This window comes from Phoca vitulina, unplaced genomic scaffold (assembly GCF_004348235.1).
Source record: "Phoca vitulina isolate PV1807 unplaced genomic scaffold, GSC_HSeal_1.0 scaffold41, whole genome shotgun sequence".
Taxonomy (NCBI): domain Eukaryota; kingdom Metazoa; phylum Chordata; class Mammalia; order Carnivora; family Phocidae; genus Phoca; species Phoca vitulina.
In genome coordinates this window covers 15,648,360-15,664,678 of record NW_022589744.1, presented here as the reverse complement: position 1 = coordinate 15,664,678, position 16,319 = coordinate 15,648,360, and the positions used below count along the sequence as shown (strand labels likewise).

Below are 16,319 nucleotides of genomic sequence, written 5' to 3'. Positions count from 1 at the left end.
TCATGAGTTCGTTCTTGATCTTGAGAATCTGAGAAGTTGGAGGATCTGTCCAGTCTGGACGTGGGTGGAGGTGTTGAGAATTGACGCGCTGCGGCCTGGAAACCAGCAGGGGGAGCAGGAGCTGCTGGAGGGGCCCTGAGGAGAGAGCAGGGGGCTGCCCCGGTCACAGGCCGGCGCTGTGCTCCTGGAAGGCCATACGTCAGTGAATACGTGACACTGAGACTTGGAGACAGCGAGCCGCCCATGGGTCGCCGTCTGACCTCCACCAGAGCACGGCTCCCAGGCCTTCCAGATGGGATCTGTGGGCTGCAGGCGGGCTGCACACTGACCTGGAGACCAGAATCGGGGTGTGTAGCTCCATGGCGGCCGGAGCCCCTGCCTCCAGGTGTGTTTCATCAGGAGGAGCAGAATTTGAACCTGTGTGTTGTTCAGACAGGCTTACGTGTAAGCAGTGAAAGTGAATGCTTCCTCCTCCCATAGGTGCTTTTTTGTGTTTTTTTTGTTTTTTTTGTTTTTTTTTGAGAGAGAGAATGAGAGAGAGAGCACACGAGAGGGGGGAGGGTCCGAGGGAGAAGCAGACTCCCCGCTGAGCAGGGAGCCCGATGCGGGGCTCGATCCTGGGACTCCAGGATCATGACCTGAGCCGAAGGCAGACGCTTAACCAACTGAGCCACCCAGGCGCCCCTTGCTTTTTTGTTTTGAGTCGGGGACCTCAACAGATCTGGAGGCTACAGGTCATGGCTTGAGGGGTGCTCTGGGACACCATGGCATGTGGGGCCCCCAGGCCAAGCCCCTGGTTTTGCCAAGCTTGGGCTAAGGGTCCAAGTTAGGGGCGTTGTTGTCACTTCTCAGCAAGGTTGTTTCTGCTGTTGGTTGGGGAAATACAAAATGCAAGGGATTTAAAGTGTCCTTCTCAGGGCGCGTGGGTGGCTCAGTCAGTTATGTGTCTGCCTTCCACTCAGGTCATGATCCCAGGGTCCTGGGATCGAGCCCCGCATCGGGCTCCCTGCTCAGTGGGGAGTCTGCTTCTCCCTCTCCCACTCCCCCTGCTTGTGCTCTCTCTCTCTTTCACTCACTCATTCTCTCTCTCAAATAAATAAAATCTTTAAAAAAATAAAGATTTGGGCACCTGGGTGGCTCAGTCGGTTAAGCGTCTGCCTTCAGCTCAGGTCATGGTCCCAGGGTCCTGGGATCGAGCCCCGCATTGGGCTCCCTGCTCAGCGGGGAGTCTGCTTCTCCCTCTCCCTTTGCCCCTCCCCCCTGCTCGTGCTGTCCCTCTCCCTCTCACAAGTGAATAAATAAAAAATCTTAAAAATAAAAAAATGAAGCGTCCTTCTCTTTTAACTTTCAAAAATGACCTCGGTCACTTCTGGACACCATCATTGCCCCACGAATCTTACCTTCCTGGGAAGAAGATGTCATATACTAATGCTGAGCCTACTCACATTTTTAGTAGGAGAATACTTGGGGGAGCGACGTGGTCACTGTCAGGAGCTCTCGATCCCGAGCTGTGTATTGTGGAGTTTGCGGATGCTGCTTTGGTGTCCCAAATCTGCGTGCGAACCTTGGGTAGCCCTTTTGCACCTGGGTTTGGGGGGTCACCGAGAGCCTCCAGGAGTCCACAGGCCCCCCGACCCATGGCCGACCTCGGAGCTCGGCCTGCCCTTGGCGTCTGTGAGCTCCGGAGCAGTGCCGTGTTGCGGAGCGGCGGCGCAGAAATGGACTTGTCCTGGAGGCCTTCCCCGGCTGGCCTGGCCCGCCTCTGTGAGTGCAGGCCGTTCTCCAGCCGTGTTGGACCCAGGAATGGCTCACTGGTTTTTTAAAGTCAACATGCCTTTGAGAAAAAGGTTTGAATCCTGGCTGTGAGACTGCAGAGAGGTGAGCAGTGGGGTCTCCCTGGCTCTTGGAGCAGGTCGCCTCGCGGGCCGCTCTCCCGCAGACTCCGCAGGACCAGGAGTCACTGCTCCCTGGGCAGGGCCTGGCGGGCCGGGCACAGGCAGGGCAGCGATCCGCACCAATGACAGCGCGTTGGTCCAGCGTGTGCGTGTCTTCAGGGCTGGTCGCCCGAACTGCTGAGGGCTGCATGTGTGACCAGCCTGGCTCCCTCACAGCAGGGATGGGGCCGGGGACGAGGAGCCTCGGCCGTCAGCGGCGCGTCCGGCACGGTCACTGGGCAGCCCCGACGGGCACCCCCCGCTGAAGGGGGCTGAGGAGCCCCCTCCTCCGTGGCTTTCTCCCCGTCTGTGCCAGCGGCTCTGGGCGTGTCCCGCTCAGTGGGTGATGTGGGAGGCAGACCGACTGCACACTGGGCCCTCTGCCTGGCTGTTGGGCGAGGCGTGGGATGCCAAAGTGCCCCCTTAGGGTCGGGCAGCTGCCCTGAGATCCTTGCTCTTCTGGCCAGAGCCATCAGGGAGCCTGACCTCTGCCGCCACAGGTGCAGGTGGGTCTGGCCCCTGCTCTCCAGGAGGCCTGGTCGGTGGGCTCGGGGGTCTGCTCTCTGCAGGCTGCCCTCACGCTGCCCCCAGCCCGCCCCTCGCCTGCCCCTTCCTCCATGGCCAGCCCGGCTCTAGCAGGTTTGGCTGATGATTTGGTCACGTTCACCAGTGAGGGGCCACCGTCTCCTAGTGGCCAACACGAGTGGCGGGCAAGGCCAGCAGGACCACGGCCTGAGTGCCCTGTGTTCCCCAGCCCCTCCTGCTGTGCACTGTGCCCACATGCCCCCTCCTCCCCTGAGCAGGGCAGGGGTGCGGCAACTGCCTGACCCCTTTTGCCCTTGGGTCTTTGTCTCGTCCAGGTGGTGCTCTGGGTTGGCCTGGGCATCCTGGTGGTCAGCACACACACTACCCTGTCCGTGAGCGAGGAGGCCCCTGTGGCTGGCCGGCTTGAAGAGGCCAAGGGCATCATAAAGGCAGAGGCGGCTCGGCTCCCAGGTACGCAACTTCCAGGTATGCACATGGCCCCCCAGCCCTGCAGCCTTCTCGGGGCGCCCCGCAGTGTCACCTCGGGTGTGGTGCGCAAGTGGTAATTCCAGGCTGTCTCACCCGCCCCAGTCCTGTTGGGTGGGGGAGTAGGGCAGGGGGCCTCCAGGGGCCGGGTAAGCCGCCTGCCTGTGGGGGACAGCAGGACGGGAGCTCAGTGCCCGCTGTTCGGTGCGCTGACAGGTAAGCAAGCGTGTGTGGGGGTGTTGTCATTTTTGCTTGCTCTGATTTGGGGATGAGGGTTCAGGCTGGGTTTTGCTTGGACAAGGTCAGCAACGCCCCGTGGCTTTGTTCAATGTCCTCCCTTGCTGTTGGCCCCCCAGCCCGTGGGGAGGGGACGACCCACGCAGCCTTCTGCAGCTACATGCCTGCCTCGGAGGGCCTGCTGCAGTGTGGCTCCGTGACCCCACCCGTGGCCATGCCCGTCAGGGTGCAGGGTGGTTCTGAGCGTGGCTTTCTGGGCTACAGAAGGGGCTCCATCGTGTCCAGAGTTGGTTGGGAGAGAAGAGTTTTCTTGGAGTCCCTGGCCATCCCAGGCATAGATGGGAGGGGTTAAGGAGGGCTTCCTCCATGCTGGCCCCGCACCCCCTAGCAGCTCCGAGTGGCATCAGGCTTGGGTACTGGAAGGGGGGGCTGTGCTTCATTCTGGGGGCTTCTGCTCTGACGATGGTTGGGTTTTAGGCATTCACACTAATAGTGTGTCCATGCGTGTCTGAATCCGCCCCCCTGCAAGTAGACCCCCACTTGGATTGAGATTTGCCAGACTGCCTGTGCGGCATGCCCTTCTGGGGGAGGCCCCTTGGGGGGAGCAGTGCTGTCCGCCCGTGAGTTTCAGGTGCCTTTTGACGGTGAAGGCTGAGTGCCTGCCCCAGGGGGGAGCCCCAGTCTCCCCGCCTACCATGATTGACAAAAGAAAAGGTCCCAAAAGGCTGGCAAGAGAGTTGAACATGCCCTGGGTCCTTGTTGCCCGGGCCTGCCGGCAGTGGAAGGCACGTGGCCCTTAGATTTGTTACTGTCTCTGTCCCTGGGCTTGGAAAGCCTGGCGTCCGTGCCCCCCACAACCTCCCCTGTGGGAGAACAGTCTCTCCTGGGGCTTGGAGGAGCGGGCCATGCTCTCTTTTGCCTTCTTGGGATGACAAGGGCTGGCAGAAAGATTCCCCTTTTGGGGTCCCTGGAGAGAGGGCCCCGGGGAATGGCAGGGTTCCCCAGAGAAACAAGTCAGAGGGGTCAGAAGCCGCCTGAGTGTCCCACGCTGGTCTCAGCAGTTTGGATGGAGAAAGTCCACTTGAAGAGGGAAGCGGGTGGCCTGCACCTGCCCCTCTGACGGCCCTGCTGGGTCCCCCACCGTCAGGCGCCTTGGCTTGTGTGCCTGGACTCGGGCACCGGTGACCCCCTCTCAGCTGGCTGTGGATTTTCTGGCATTAGTCGGCACCGGGCTGCCTGTCCCCATGTCACTGCGCGGCCGTGCCGACAGCTGCATCCTGTGGTGGAGGCGGGCTGTGGGCTCACCTGGCGCCCGCCGAGGCCACATCTGGTTTCCATTGCTTCCACGAGCCTGTAACAAAACACATGGCCCCCTCAGAACCACATGCCGTTTGTTTTTAGCGCGTTCTCCGTTTTTCTCGCCCCTGGCCTCCCCCGTAATTGATGGGTTGCCTTGTTGAAGCAGAGCTGGGACCGCGGGGGCCCGCACCGTGTGCGCGCCCTGTCGGACTTCTGCCCGTCAGCCTGGCGTGGGGTTTTATTGGTCTCTTTGATGTCGCAGAGGCCAGAAAGGTGCTGGCTTTCCTTAGAGCCCCAAGCTGGCCCGGGGACAGATGATGGCAGTCCTGCCCTGCTGGGGACACGTGGGACTGGGACCCGTGGCCCGGCACTCTTGGAGAGCGGAGCCCGGGATGCGCACTGGTGTGGCGAGCAGCAAGTGTGGAGGAAAGAGGTTGCTGGGCCCTGCGAGGCAATTATCTGTTAAAAAGGCTAATTAGGCCATTTATCTCCTATCTGATAGCGCCCCAGCGGGTCTGGCAGGTCAGGTCGGAATCTGTAACACGTGTGGCTCCGTCTCCTCCGTCCCCTCCCAGCATCCCCACCCCGTGTCCCCACCCCCTGGTGCGCGCCCCCCCACTGCCACCCTGCAGGGGCGCCGCTGCTGCTCTGTGGGGAGAAGCACCAAGGGCCAGGGTGGGGGCTCTGGGTGTCAGGCTGGGCAGCAGGCTAAAGGCTGGGGGGCAGCACGGCCATGACTGTGGACGCAGGTGGCAGGGGCTGAGCACAGGCCCGCGTGGGAGCTCGCCACAGGGCGGGGCTCTCTCCCCGGGGACTCAGCCCTGCACGCGGGCGGGAGTGCGTGCCCTCTCTGCCACAGATGCCAGGGCGTGTGTGAGGGCCACCTGGCTCCATGTGCATCTGCTCGCTCTCGGCTGGGGCAGCTGGGTCCCGCCGCAGCCCTCCCGATCCCTGCTGAGAGGGGCCTTCATTGGCCACCATGCCATGGCACCTGCGCCCGCTGCCCACGTGCCACTCGTGCCCTCCGGGGTGACTCCGCCAGCCCAGCCGCCCCGCATCCGGAGGGGTCCCTGGGGAGCGGCTCACCCACCTCCGCCTGCTGCCTGTGGGTAGACCGGCCTGCTCTAGGGGACCGTGAGAGTAAGGCTCGGGCCACCGTGGCCTCTTGATCGGGACGCTCGGGTCCGAGGAGCCATGGCGACTCCTGCACGCTTGGAAAGATGAGAGAATGCAGAGGTCAAGACTGCCCCTGCCAGCCACGCCAAGAAGAGTGGGTTTCAGAAATCAGTGCTCCCCAGCCCACTCTCTCAGCCACCTCGAGGGGCGCCGGAAACCGGTCGTCAGGAAAGTCACCTAAACCCAGGGCCTGGCTCTCGGCTCTTCTTGCCTTACGAGTGCGTGGCCCTGGGGTCCTGAATGTCTCCTGAATCGGGGTTTCCTCCGGCTGACAGGGACTCCATCTGTGGGCTCAGGTGTGATTGGAGCGGTCCCTTTGTTTTGGTGCTTGCTCTCTGAGGTGATTGCCTTCCATCTTAACTGACCCCTGGGTCCCCGGAGAGAGGCTGGTCAATGCCGGCCACCAGCAGCAGTCACCCCCGGCCCAGGTCCTCGAGTGCAGACTTCCTTGGTGCCACGGGCAGGCCTGCCCTAGAGGTTGTGCCCCCCCCACTGCTTCCCCGATTCCAAAGACAGCCCAGAGCGCAGTTTCCGTCCGTCGGCCTGTCTCGGGGGGCGCCCAGCCTGAAGCACCGTCAGGAGGACAAGCAGGTCCCTTGTCACCATATGGCGCAGTTCTGCTGAAAGCCAGGCCACCCCGGGCAGTGTGGGGTCTATCACCGCCTGGCAGAACGAGGCACAGACACGGGATTGTCCTGGGTCTGTCCCGGGTCATCAGTGATTGCTGGGACCCAGCGACGACCCTGAGGGCGAGTGAGGTGGCCGTTGACTGCTGGGGACGCCGAGGTGCCCGTCCGCTCGCGGGGCCGTGTGCTGTGTGCGCAAGCATGGGCCGCTCTTGAGTCACTTGTTCTGGGGGTTGAAGTTTGTCTCGCTGCGCCAGGAGGCATCGCCAGCTAACTGTCCGCTGGGGAGAGCCCGGCTCCAGCTGAGGGTGCGCAGGTCCTTGCTGTGGACAGTGATGCTGGAGGCCGGGGCCAGCGGCTGCGGGGGTGCAGGAGTCCCAAGGGGCCTCGGCCTTGCTGTGCAGCCGGGTGTCCCTGCAGCAGTGTCCGAGGGCCCTAGCAGCGGACTCCGCACTGTCGCTGTTCCCCGGCGTCCGGCTGCCCGCACGGGGCTCCCCTCAGCCCAGCCCACCAGGCCGCCCTGCTCGCCCCCGACTTGCCTTGGTCCCTGCTGAGACAGGACCATGCGCAGGCGACTTGGTCCCATGATAGCTCGGCAGTTTTCTTTGTTTTCTTGTGTTTTTCCTTCGCCTTCTGGCCCTTTTTTCTTTTCTTTTTAAAGATTTTATTTATTTGGGAGAGAGCACACACAAGCAGGGGGAGCGGCAGGGAGAGGGAGAAGCAGGCTCCCCATTGAGCAGGGAGCCCGATGTGGGGCTCGATCCCAGGACCCTGGTACCATGACCTGAGCCGAAGGCAGACGCTTAACTGACTGAGCCACCCAGGCGCCCCTTCTGACCCTTTTTCTTAACTTTGTGATCCACTGGACAGACACCTTGATTTAGGGTGATTCCTATTTGAGCACGGGGCCTCTGGGAAGGGGTTAATTGTGTGATGGAGACCAGGACATTTTCACCTGCTCGGGTGACGCTCACACGCTCACTGTTATCAGCCACTTGGTTCAACTGTAGAGTCCAGAGTCTGCTTCCTGCTGGCTCGCCCCCCCCCGGCAGGGCCCCGTCCCTGCACCGGTCTGGTGAGGGTGCTGTCCCCAGCTGCCGCCTGGCACCCACATGAGTGAGGCACCGCCCTGGGCTCGCAGGTCCCGTCGACCTGGGTAATTTCCTCTCCTTCGGGGCCAGCAGAGCCCTGTCTGAACAGGACCACTGCGACCGCTCGGGCCAGCAGCACTGCTGCCCACGGAGGACCTCAGTCTCCCCTTCTCTGGGCAGCTCGTGTCCAGGGGAATAGAAGGTGCGTCCAACCTCTGGGGTAAAATGACGGTTTTTTAAAGTTTCTTGTCCCAGGTTGTTTAGTTTCTGCCACATATGCCAACTTTTTAATGGAGACGGTTTCCTAACAGGCGGGGGCGGGGGAGGCGCCGCTTCGCAGGCTCTGCGTGTGGCTCTCGTTTGGCCGCCGGTGGTAAGGTGCCCACAGCATCACAGGTCGCTTTTCCCCCAGCATTCCCCTCAAGCACCTCTCAGCGCCACCCCCATCCCGGCCTGTAGCAGGGGGTTGAGTTGTGGCAGGTGGTTGTCCTGGAGAAGGGGGAGCCCTGGGCAGATGCGGCCCCGCTGCCGCCCCCATCCTGCCGCAAACTGCGGGTTTGTGCCGCCATCTGGTGGTGACGGCCAGTATTGCGTGGAGCCTTGCTCCTCTGCACCCAGTTAGGCGTAAATTGCATTTTGACGTATTTTTGTTAAGAATACACATGAAAAATGACAGTTTTCGGTGCTACTTAGCTGCTAATCGTTGAACAGGAAAAAAAATAACTGCTTAGGCTCTGCCATTCGACTAGGAAATGTGATTACAATCTAGGGAAAACCGCCCAGTCCCCGTGCTGACGGGCGGTGTAGCCATGTGGAAACACTGCTCAATTAGCTGTGTCGTGCTTGCAGGCCAGAATCCAATTGTGGACGTGGCCGAGGACGGCCGAGACAAGCCGAAGCTGCCAAATGAGAAAGATGAGATGGAGCAGGCCCAGATTAAGGGCCCCGTGGACGTGCCCCAGAGGGAAGGCGCCAAAGAGAAAGAGGAGGAGGCGCAGCTGGACCGGCCCGGCCAAGGTGGGGTGGTGCGGCGGGAGGGCAGGGGAGGGGCCTGCCTAGGTTCTGGTCCTTGCTGCCCCCTTCCTTCTGTGACTCAGATGCACATTCTCCCACCGGCCCCCACCAGCTGGCTTGCAGCTGCCCCTTTTGTAGTTCTCTAGCAGTAGCCTCCGCGCTCAGGCAAAAGTCCGATCTGTGAGACGTGGCACTTGCCAGCCTGGGTCACACCGTCGGGCACTGGGATTCCGTTCTTACTCCTGGGAAGGAGGGCTGGGCCGCCCTCTCCTGCCTGCTCCCCGACTCGTCTGTCTCCTTCCAGGTATGGCGGTACCTATGGGCGAGGCCCACCGCCACGAGCCCCCTGTCCCTCATGACAAGGTGGTGGTGGACGAAGGTCAAGACCAAGAAGAACCAGAGGAGAATGAACATCCGTCCAAGCATTTGGATGAAAAGGCTCTGGGGGGCAAGGCTCAGATGGCACCGCCTCTGCCAGATTCAGAAAGAGAGAGACCCAGACAGGACCAGGTCTTGGAGGCAGCAGGTGGTCTCCCTGAAGATCCCCAGAAGGTTCCAGAAGAAAATGGTCAGCCAGCCATCGAGCCCGTGAAGGAGGACCAGGGGCCAGGCGACAGGGGTCTGCAGCCAGGACCCCAGGCAGTGCCACCCGAGGGGCAGGACGCCCCGGCAGCTGGTGCAGGGGAGAGAGCAGGTGGGGTCCCGATGCCGGGCCGGGCCGCAGGGGCCGTGGGCAAGCGGGCGGAGAAGAGTGAGCCCGGTGGGTGTCAGCTGTGCCTGTCTTGGCACACTCCTCTCCCTGAGACGCTCCTCCGGTGGGGGGCCCGGGAGAGGCCGGGAGGGGCAGCGAGAATTGATGACCCCTCCTTCTGCCCCCACCCCCCTTCGGCTCCCAAGATCAGCACGTGACAGCGTGAGAGCCGCGGCCCCGTCCGCAGCTGCTGGGGAAGCCGGGCGTCTGGTGACGCCACACTCCGTGGTATCTGTCACACAGTCGCTGGCCGGACCGCTAAGTGTCAGGTGCCGCGCTGTTCCTGTGCGTCTGGGCACTCGCGGGGGATGTGCGGGGAGCGCTTGACAGGTACCACGTTGTTAAGTGCCGCCTTGGCGCTGGTTAGGACGGTTCCTGCATGTTAATTGGTGCAGGTAGTTAGCCCTGGCTCGCTGCCACGAGCCCATGAGATTGTTAAATATGTTTTTATTACTTCCCTGGTAATCATCAGGTTGGGTATAAACTGCTGACAGAGGGAGGGGCGACGAGGAGGCTAGTTTTAGGAAGCCTCTCCCCCCTCGCGTCCCTCCTCTCCCGCTCTCTGCCCCCGCCTCCCCCCCCCCCCCCCCCCCCCCCCGCCCTTTGCGAACCCCTTGAATCTCCGCGTGTGCAGGTGGGAAGGCTCCCCTCCTGGTGAAGCCGGCCCCCGAGGCCGGGCCGCAGGCGGAGCTGCGAGAGCAGAGGAACGCGGAGGGCCGGGGCGGAGGCCACACGGGCAGCAAGCTGGAGGGTAAGGCCTTTGCTTCCTTGCTGCAGCGTCCCCGGGGCCCGGAGCCGGCTGCCCCTTCCTTCCAGACCCGCAGCCATGACGGGGAGGGAGCCCCCTCGCCCCCCCGCCCCCCCTCGTCCTGTCGCGTGGTTTTCCGTTCGCATCTCTGATGGTCTCAGGGCAGCCATGTCACTGTTCCTAACACGAGTGCTGTTCCGCACCGCCAGGCTGGGGGGCTTCGTGCCCCCAGACGCTGCTGCTTTTCAGGAGGTGCCCTCCCGGCCGCCCAGGTGGGAGGGCAGGGGGCTGTTGCTGCCCACCTCGGCTTGGCCCCCGGGGGGACGTTTGTCCCATCTGCAGTGAAGACCCAGCACCTGTCCCGAAACCAGTGGTTAATCCTCCTTCAGACCTTCATGCCTGTTTTGGGGTGACCTCTCCTCGTGGCCGGAGTCTCCCTGTCGGGCCTCTGTAGTGCGGGTGGTGACAGCTTTCCTGGCTGGTGATCGCCTCCTCATTTCATCGGTGACCCAGGGGCCCCTGCACACCTGCCCCCCGTTAGAACTCCTCTCCACCCCACCCCCACCTGCCGGCATCGCCGGGTCTGTCCGCGGAGCGACCCCGGGGTCCGGGCGTGTGGATCTCGGTGGAGCAGCCCTGGGGGCTGCTGCGAGACGCACGTGCCCTGCGGCGCCCCCCAGCGCCTCCCAGTAGGTCCTGCAGGGACAGCCCACCCGGAGCACTGGGCTTGGGGCTGCCCGCTGAGCCCTTGGGCAGCCAGAGGCCCGAGCAGGAGGCCCTGGAAGTTTTCTGGAATTCGGGGGCTGTTCCAGGGGCTTCATGTGTGGTGTCCCCTGCCTGGTCTGTCTCTCTGCGCTCACTGATTCCAGCGCTTATACTCTGTTACCTAAACCTGTTTGACTCTTTCGATTTTTTTCTTTCTGGAAAGACAATTTTCACGGTTTCCTACTCTGCTTTTCTTCCGTACGCCTCTCAATGGGATGAGCAGCTGAAATCAAAAAGATGGTAGCAGGTATGGCTCCCGTAGAGGGCCTGCTGGGGGGACCTGAGGTGCGAGAACAGAGCAGGTGCAGGCCTGCCGTCCACATGGCCTCGCCCGGAGCCACCCACATAGCCTGCCCCCGGGATTGGCTCCAGCCCCTCGGTTAGGGGCCCCCTCTCCACAGACGCCCTGGTCCTGGAGGACGGTGCGTGCCGTCTACGCGCTGGCTGCTTCAGGCCTCCCCTGAGGATGGGGGCCTGTGTGGGACTTCCGCCATGTGCATGGCCCGGTATCAATGTGCTCTGCATGTGTATTAACATCCCATCTGTGGCCCTGGCGGGCCGGGCTCTGCCTGTGGGCACGGCTTGTCACCACTCTGGTCCACATCTGCCCCCCGCATTGCTTCTGGCTGGACATGACATGACCCCAATTCCCCTCCTCCTCCAGCATCAGTCTCGGGCTGGGACCCCGAGGGGCCGGGCAGGCTGGGGCCTGCTCCTCCAGCACCTGCCCTGGGGATGGGCAGTTTTGGCAGCACATGGGGCTCTCCTTGTACTGTTGACCGTTATGTGGCCATGAGGCCTGGGTACCCAGGGTGACAGTGAGGCTCATGGCCGAGGTGACTGGTCCGGAGACCTGGGGGGACAGCACAGCATACTTCCCTCATACGGAGCACGATCCGGTCCACAGGATGTGGCCTTTCTCAGGCAGGCGTCTTCGTGACCTTAGGGTGTCTGGATGAGAGCCGGGTGGGGAGCAGGGACTGCTGCATGGGGGCCTGTCCTCCGTGTGCCTCGTCCTCCTTGCTGTCTGGCTCAGCGTATTCTTCACGGGCCTCTGGGTGGGGAGGGGTGGGGAGGCCAAGCCCGTGCTGCTGTGGCAGGTCACAGGTCACCATTGGGGAGGATGGGCCAGCACGTCTGTGTGTGCCCAGCATGTGGGCCTCGCCGGGGTGTGTGCTGTTACCACTCCCAGGACATCCTTCCTTCTGAACGTGCCCACCCACCAGCCCTAACCGCTCACGTCATCTTTCATAGCTTCCTGTTTAAAGACCTGCATGTTGTAGCAGTTACGGAAGCCATGGCTGCTCGTGGGAAGTAGCTGACCCAGTGCTGAGGCGTTGGTAGTGAAAGGCGAGCTTCCCCGTACTCCCACAGGTGGCCGCTGCCGGTTCCGGGCGCTCAGACTTGGGGCCTCTTCCTGGGCCCACGTTCTGGGGCGGGGGTGCGGAGAGAGCAGAGCGGGCCCCTGACGCGCACCTGCTGTGCTGCCCGCCCCCCCCCCACCCCCGTGCCAGCTCGTGGCCAGTCTCCCGGGCGACGGTCAGGAGCAGGGTCAGGACCCTCGGGTGTCAGCAGCTGGCCTCTGCCTCCCCGAGGCCCCAGTTCTGGTTTCTGCTGGAAAGGAAGGCAGTTGTGTTTGTTCCTTAAATTCTCACCGTGGAGGAAGCTTTCTCGGAGCGCAGGGATTCTGTTTTTAGAGTCGTTTGTAGCTTACGCCACCCAGCCCGGGACACCGCCACCATTCCCACGGTGGCACAGACCTCCCCTGTGGCTTCTCTCAGCATTTCTCCCAGCGGGCCACCATCTGAGCAGCTGGGCCCCCGCTGGGCGTGTCTACACCACAGGCCCACGTGAGCCAGTGCGAGCGAAGGGTGTGCTGGGGAGGGCCCCACAGGCGCCCTGGTGCTGTCACCGGGCGTCACACCGCCCTCCGCCCAGCCCAGCGCCTGTGCGGATGGGGCAGGCTCTGACTGCGTCTTCCCCACGCCAGCAGCCGGCCGGGCGGAGATGCTGGACCACGCGGTCCTGTTGGAGGTGATCAAAGAGCAGCAGGTGCAGCAGAAGCGGCTCCTGGACCAGCAGGAGAAGCTGCTCGCGGTGATTGAGGAGCAGCACAAGGAGATCCACCAGCAGAGGCAGGACAGCGAGGAGGGCAAGTTGGGGCCAGGCCGGGAAGGGGGTCCTCACTGAATGCGTGCCCGCCCGCTGTGTCTCCTGGTGACCCCGTGTGGCTGGATCTGTGGCTCCGGAGCCTGGAGTCTTGCTGGGCAAAGTCTTGGATTAGTGTTCAGTTGCTGGCAAGCTCACGTTTCTAGTCCCTGTGTTGGCAGCTTCGGTTCATTTCTGTGGCTAAACTCGTGATTTACTTCATTTCCAGCTGAAGTGCAGCCAGAACCTGGGGTGGCCGCGCCCAGAGGTAAGGAGCAGGAGGCCCACGATGGGGGCACAGTGGAGCACCACCCCCAGCAGCCTTTGGAACCTGCACTCGGAGCCCCCCGGCGGCCCCCCGCTCCGCCCCAGGGACATGGCCAGCGCGCCATGGAGGAGCCTGAGGGGGCTGCGGGCGGAGCTCCAGCCGGTCCTCCTGGCGCCTCCGACACGGAGCCCCGAGCAGCCTGGGCTGAGCCGAGGGAAGGCCGGCAGGGCGTGGTGCCCGCAGCTGGCGCTGGCCTGCCAGACCGAGTGCCTGTGCCCGGCCTTGCCGAGGGGCCCAGGAGCCCAGAGAAGCTCGTCGCCGGTGAACTCCCCGAGCAGGGTCAGGACGCTTTTGGCAGGAGCTCCCATGAAAGGAAGAAATCCCGAAAAGAGGTGGCCACCAGGGCCAGTGTTCAGGAGGCAGATGTGCCGGGGGCGAGGGAGGTTGGGGACCCTCATGTGAGGTCCCAGCCAGTGAGCCGAGACCGGGGACCTGCAGGCCTGTCCAGCAGGTCGGGAGGAGCAGCCCCTGGGGCCCAGGCGGAGATTCGTCAGTTGGAACACCGGGCCGTTTCTGCTGGGGGTCAGGGTGGGCAGCAGGGTGGTCACCTGGAGGCCAGAAAGGAGGCCATCGGCGAGGACCATGTGCCTGCTCTGGGGGAGGATGCTGCCGTCCAAGAGCCGGAACGGAGGCAGGACCCTGATCTGGGGCCCAAACCAGCCATCCCTGGGGCTCAGAAGCCAGACCATGCCAAACCCAACCGAGAACTCAAAGTCCAGGCCGGTTCTGACCTTAGGAGGAGACGGCGGGATGTGGCTCCTGGGGCAGGGGGGGACCCGGCCCCAGGGGACAGGGTCATCATCAGCTTTAACCCTCTCCCGGACGTGCAGGTCAATGACCTCCGCAGCGCGCTGGAGACCCAGCTCCACCAGGCCGCGGGGGGCGCGTTGCGGGTGGTCCACGGCCGCCAGGTGAAGCAGCTGGCCGGGGCCCCGGAGGAGCCCTGAGCAGCCCCTAGTGGCCGCGGTCCTCCTGGTCGGCGGGTCTCAGCCAGCCACTTTGGGGCCACGTGAGCGCGGAGTTAGAGGTCACGCTGTGGCTGGGGGTCTGAAAGGCCTCTCACCATGGCCTCGCTGTCCAGATGGCCTGTGCCTTCTCCATCCCGCATCTTAAACTTGTCCGAGTGACTGAGCTCACCAGGACTCAGACGACGCAGCGTCCGGTTGGGCCTCGGGAGTGGCCGGCCGGGGAGTGCGGCCCCGATGCTGACGCGGGCTGCGGTGAGAGCCCACCGCGTGCCGGACTCCCGCTTGCTCTAAACGGTCGTCATGACTGTGATGTTCCAGGCATCATGGAGAACCGTAATGAACTCTGCCTCCACGCGGCTGCTCGGTGGACGTGGCTGCTCGGTGGACGCGGCTTGGTGTCTGCGGGGCCGGGACTGTGGGCGTCTCGGGGGTCAGAAAGCTGCCCGAGAGTGCGCCCGCCTCTGCCCTTGTCACGGTCCTTGTGCTCTCTGCGCTCCCTCCGCTTTCCCAAACTATAAAGTTGTTTTACAAATAAGAAGTGTCACGATGTCTGGTCCGTGCAGCTAGCGTGGCACCGTGCTGGCCGTCGTGAAAGGATATCTGCTGACCAGACCTCACGGTGGTGTGGAAGCCCGACGCAGCGCGGCCCCAGAAAGACCCCGTGAGCAGCCGGGTGGTATTTGCTGTGTTCTGTTTTCAGGGAGCAGGAGAGCCGATGGTCACCCCCTGGCCCCCGAGGCCGGTGGGCAGGTGTGACCATGCTGGGCTGTCCATATGTAAGGCTAGGGCCCGCGCTAGCGCTGCCCGGCGCCCCGAGGGCGGGTGTGCTCCGGACCCTGCCGCCAGGGGCCCCGGGTGCGGCTGCTGGTGGGCTGCTGGCCAGAGGTGCCCAGGCACGTGAAGGACCACAGCTGCACGGCAGCTCCAGCTGCGGCTTCTGGCCTCGACTTCCCCTGAGCCTTTGAAATGACATTTATTTATTGTAGTTCTGGTGTCCTCGGACAGCCTGACGACTAGAAACGAGTAATACGAGGCCTAGCCGGTTCCTCCTGAACCAGGGGCCGGCGCTGGGGGGACAGGAGTGGGCAGGGCACTGGTCCTGCAGCGGCAAGCCCCCGAGGAAGGGGGTGGGTCCTGGGCTGCTTCCTGTGCTTAAGAACAATTCCAGACGAATCATGCTCAGTGGGAAAACGCCTTCTGGACGCTTCCCTAAGATCGGAATTCCATTTGTAAATAAATTTTTAGAGTGGGATTCTATTTCTGGACGTCATTTACCTGGATGTCTTCCCTTGACCCAAACTTCTTGTCTTCCAGAGGTCAGGCCATCCTCCTGCAATCTGCAAGGTCACGTCCTTCTCACAGTGGGGGACCCAGCCCCGGCTCCCCCAGACACTTGGGGTCCTTGTCCCAGTTCCCACTCTCCCGGCCTCCCCAGCCCGCAGCCCCTCAGGGAAGAACCTGAGACCTGTGTGTGGGGTCAGCTTGCCAGAACCACAGGGAGCTGGAGGGGCTGGGGGCCGTTGTTTGCTTTCTGACCAGACTGACGGTGCCCAGACGGCGGGTGCAGTGAGCGGTCCAGGTGGAGCAGCTGCAAGTACGGCCATCAGCGGGCGGCTGGCGTAGGATCTTGCCTGCGAGGGCGCCCGTTCCAGGGCAGGGCTGGCAAGCCCAGATACGGGCAGGTAGGAGTGAGGATGGAAACCCGGTGGAGCCAGGCCCTCAGGGTTCAGATGCTGCCTTAGGACTAAGGTGACGGTACAGGGCACACAAGAGTTGTGTGCGATGATGCAGCTGCAGGAATGGCTGCATCCAGACACCCATTCAGTGCCATTTCTCTCAATAAACGTGGTCTTGGAAGATGGCGTGAGTCTGGGGAAGCCAGAGAGCAAGGGCAAAGGCCAAGGAACTTGGAAGGGAGTTTGGTGCATGGCCTGAGGGAGGGACACAGGAGGCTGGTGAAGAGTTGGGAGACATGGGGGCAGTAGGGCACCTGGTGGGATGGTTCTGGAAGGAGCCTGGAGTCATTGTACCCAGCAGAGACCTGCTGGCTCCCCGTAAGAGGCTGCCAAAGGTCAGAGTGGAGAGTGTGAGGGTCTGGAGAAGCCCACCCCGGAGGCTGGGTGAGGGAGAAGCGTGGTGAGTGCTCGGCTCCCAGGCCCGCCCCTTCCTGCTCCGGCCCTTGCTGTGTGTGGGATCAGGGTGCAGACCGCCCCCCATCAGTGC

The 16,319-nt window shown here is 63.0% G+C and overlaps 1 protein-coding gene across 8 annotated transcripts in view; it reads left to right on the top strand.

The window, feature by feature from the left end:
• SLC38A10 (solute carrier family 38 member 10) overlaps positions 1 to 15,694 on the top strand; it is a 42,659-nt gene extending 26,965 nt beyond the window's left edge. The window contains exons 8-14 of one of the 8 annotated variants that reach the window (XM_032429495.1): positions 2,795 to 2,945; positions 8,224 to 8,391; positions 8,693 to 9,082; positions 9,774 to 9,890; positions 10,876 to 10,899; positions 12,643 to 12,804; positions 13,030 to 15,694. In XM_032429495.1, the coding sequence (XP_032285386.1) occupies positions 2,795 to 2,945; positions 8,224 to 8,391; positions 8,693 to 9,082; positions 9,774 to 9,890; positions 10,876 to 10,899; positions 12,643 to 12,804; positions 13,030 to 14,075 (2,058 nt within the window). In that variant the 3' untranslated portion in view covers positions 14,076 to 15,694. The remainder of the gene's footprint in view (positions 1 to 2,794; positions 2,946 to 8,223; positions 8,392 to 8,692; positions 9,083 to 9,773; positions 9,891 to 10,875; positions 10,900 to 12,642; positions 12,805 to 13,029) is intronic. The other 7 variants (XM_032429494.1, XM_032429488.1, XM_032429490.1 and 4 more) reach the window with 7 other exon arrangements.
• Positions 15,695 to 16,319: the final 625 nt, after the last annotated feature.